The 1,485-nt window shown below is 48.3% G+C and overlaps 1 protein-coding gene across 1 annotated transcript in view; it reads left to right on the top strand.

The window, feature by feature from the left end:
• Positions 1–1,199, top strand: part of zdhhc1 (zDHHC palmitoyltransferase 1) — a 19,449-nt gene extending 18,250 nt beyond the window's left edge. Inside the window, exon 11 of the mRNA XM_030766545.1 lies at positions 150–1,199. Within this exon, the coding sequence (XP_030622405.1) occupies positions 150–700 (551 nt within the window). The 3' untranslated portion in view covers positions 701–1,199. The remainder of the gene's footprint in view (positions 1–149) is intronic.
• The last annotated feature ends 286 nt before the right edge of the window (positions 1,200–1,485 follow it).

The raw sequence follows: 1,485 nt of genomic DNA, 5'->3' as shown, positions 1-1,485 counted from the left end.
AGTCTCTGTGTTGGATGTTATAGTGACAGCGTGTGAGTAGTGACTCGTGTCCTTGTGTTCCCTCCTCTTCCTCCATCTCCTCCTCCTCCTGCGCTGCGTCATCATCATCATCATCATCATCATCATCATCATCATCGTTTCCCTGGTAGAGCCCTCCGTAGCGGCCAGCACTGTGACGTCCTCCCTGAGCCAACGCCTTCCCTTCCCAGCCTTCCCTCTGCGGGTGTCCCTGCCTCCCCTCGCCCCGGTGCAGGCTGCAGGTCCTCCTGCTGAGTATCACTCTGACTCCGCAGAGTCTCTGGAGGAGATCCCCGTGGCGCTGGCGCGGCTGGGAAGCGCGGCCGTGGTCGGGGCGTCGGCCGGCATCTCCGCCCACACCGCTGCCGCTTCCTCTTCCTCCTCCTCCTCCCAGCATGCTTTGGCCTCACCCGCGGCAACCCAGACCGTCCCGTCCCCCCAGCCCAGGACCAAGAGGAAGGCGGCGGCTCGGAAGGCGACGGCTGAACAGAAGTTCGAGATGTCTCCCCAGCAACCCTCTGTGTTTCTGAGTCCCAGCAGCGGCGAGCCGGTCCTACCCCTGGAAGGCAACGGCATCGAGGAGAAGCCCGCCGCCCCTGTGGGAAAACGCAAACAAACCAGCAAGAAGCGGAGCCTGGAAGAGCACAGACCCAACTCCAGGTCAGACAACCCACCGACGTAACGCTGCCTTCCCCAGGATAGAACCTCTCACCTGGGCTGAACTCACAAGACTCTAAGGGTCCATCTGGGTCTTACGGAAGTGTCATAAGCTAAAAGAGAATTGAATTGCTGCTTTGGAAATGAATGAGCATCCACAGCGACTATCCAAGATGTAGCATTTGAAGCATTTAACACAGCCTATGCAAACACTACAGAAGACTAGAGATGGGAACTTGATACGTGGAGCTTTCACTGGAAGTCCTTTTTCTCACAAGTGCTGTGTAAAGTTTTATGACATTCGTCACTACAAAAAAATATTTCAAGTTACCACTACAACTAGTTAACACTTCATTTACTCCATAATAATTTCTCATATCAATAGCACTGCACAAATACTGTTTTACTTAATTTAACAATGCTTTTTAAAAAGAAAAAAAAATCAACTATTTATTCATATTTAATGCCAAAGGTTATGTGTTGTGTACAATCTTTTTAAATTGATAAACGCCTGTTTGACTGTTGATTTTAGACAGTTTTTTTAAAATAACATCTGTGCTATAACCAAAAGTTACCTTAAAACCATTTTATTTAAAGTCATGTTTGTTTTGCTACTACTGATGACATTTCCATTGTTAGCCATATCAGCACCTACTGGTCCATATAGACACTTTGGCAGACACTTTGAGTTGCGCTTATCAACAGTGTTATTACCATTCTAACATCATTTTGTTGTTTTTGAGACCTGAATTTTGACATAGATTGTACAACAGCATGCAAGACAGTCAGGTTTGTTGGGTAGGCACTTAC

The sequence above is a fragment of the Chanos chanos genome, chromosome 2 (assembly GCF_902362185.1).
Source record: "Chanos chanos chromosome 2, fChaCha1.1, whole genome shotgun sequence".
In the NCBI taxonomy this organism is placed as follows: Eukaryota; Metazoa; Chordata; class Actinopteri; order Gonorynchiformes; family Chanidae; genus Chanos; species Chanos chanos.
The sequence above is the reverse complement of the archived record's forward strand: the minus strand, read 5'-3'. Positions and strand labels throughout refer to the sequence as shown.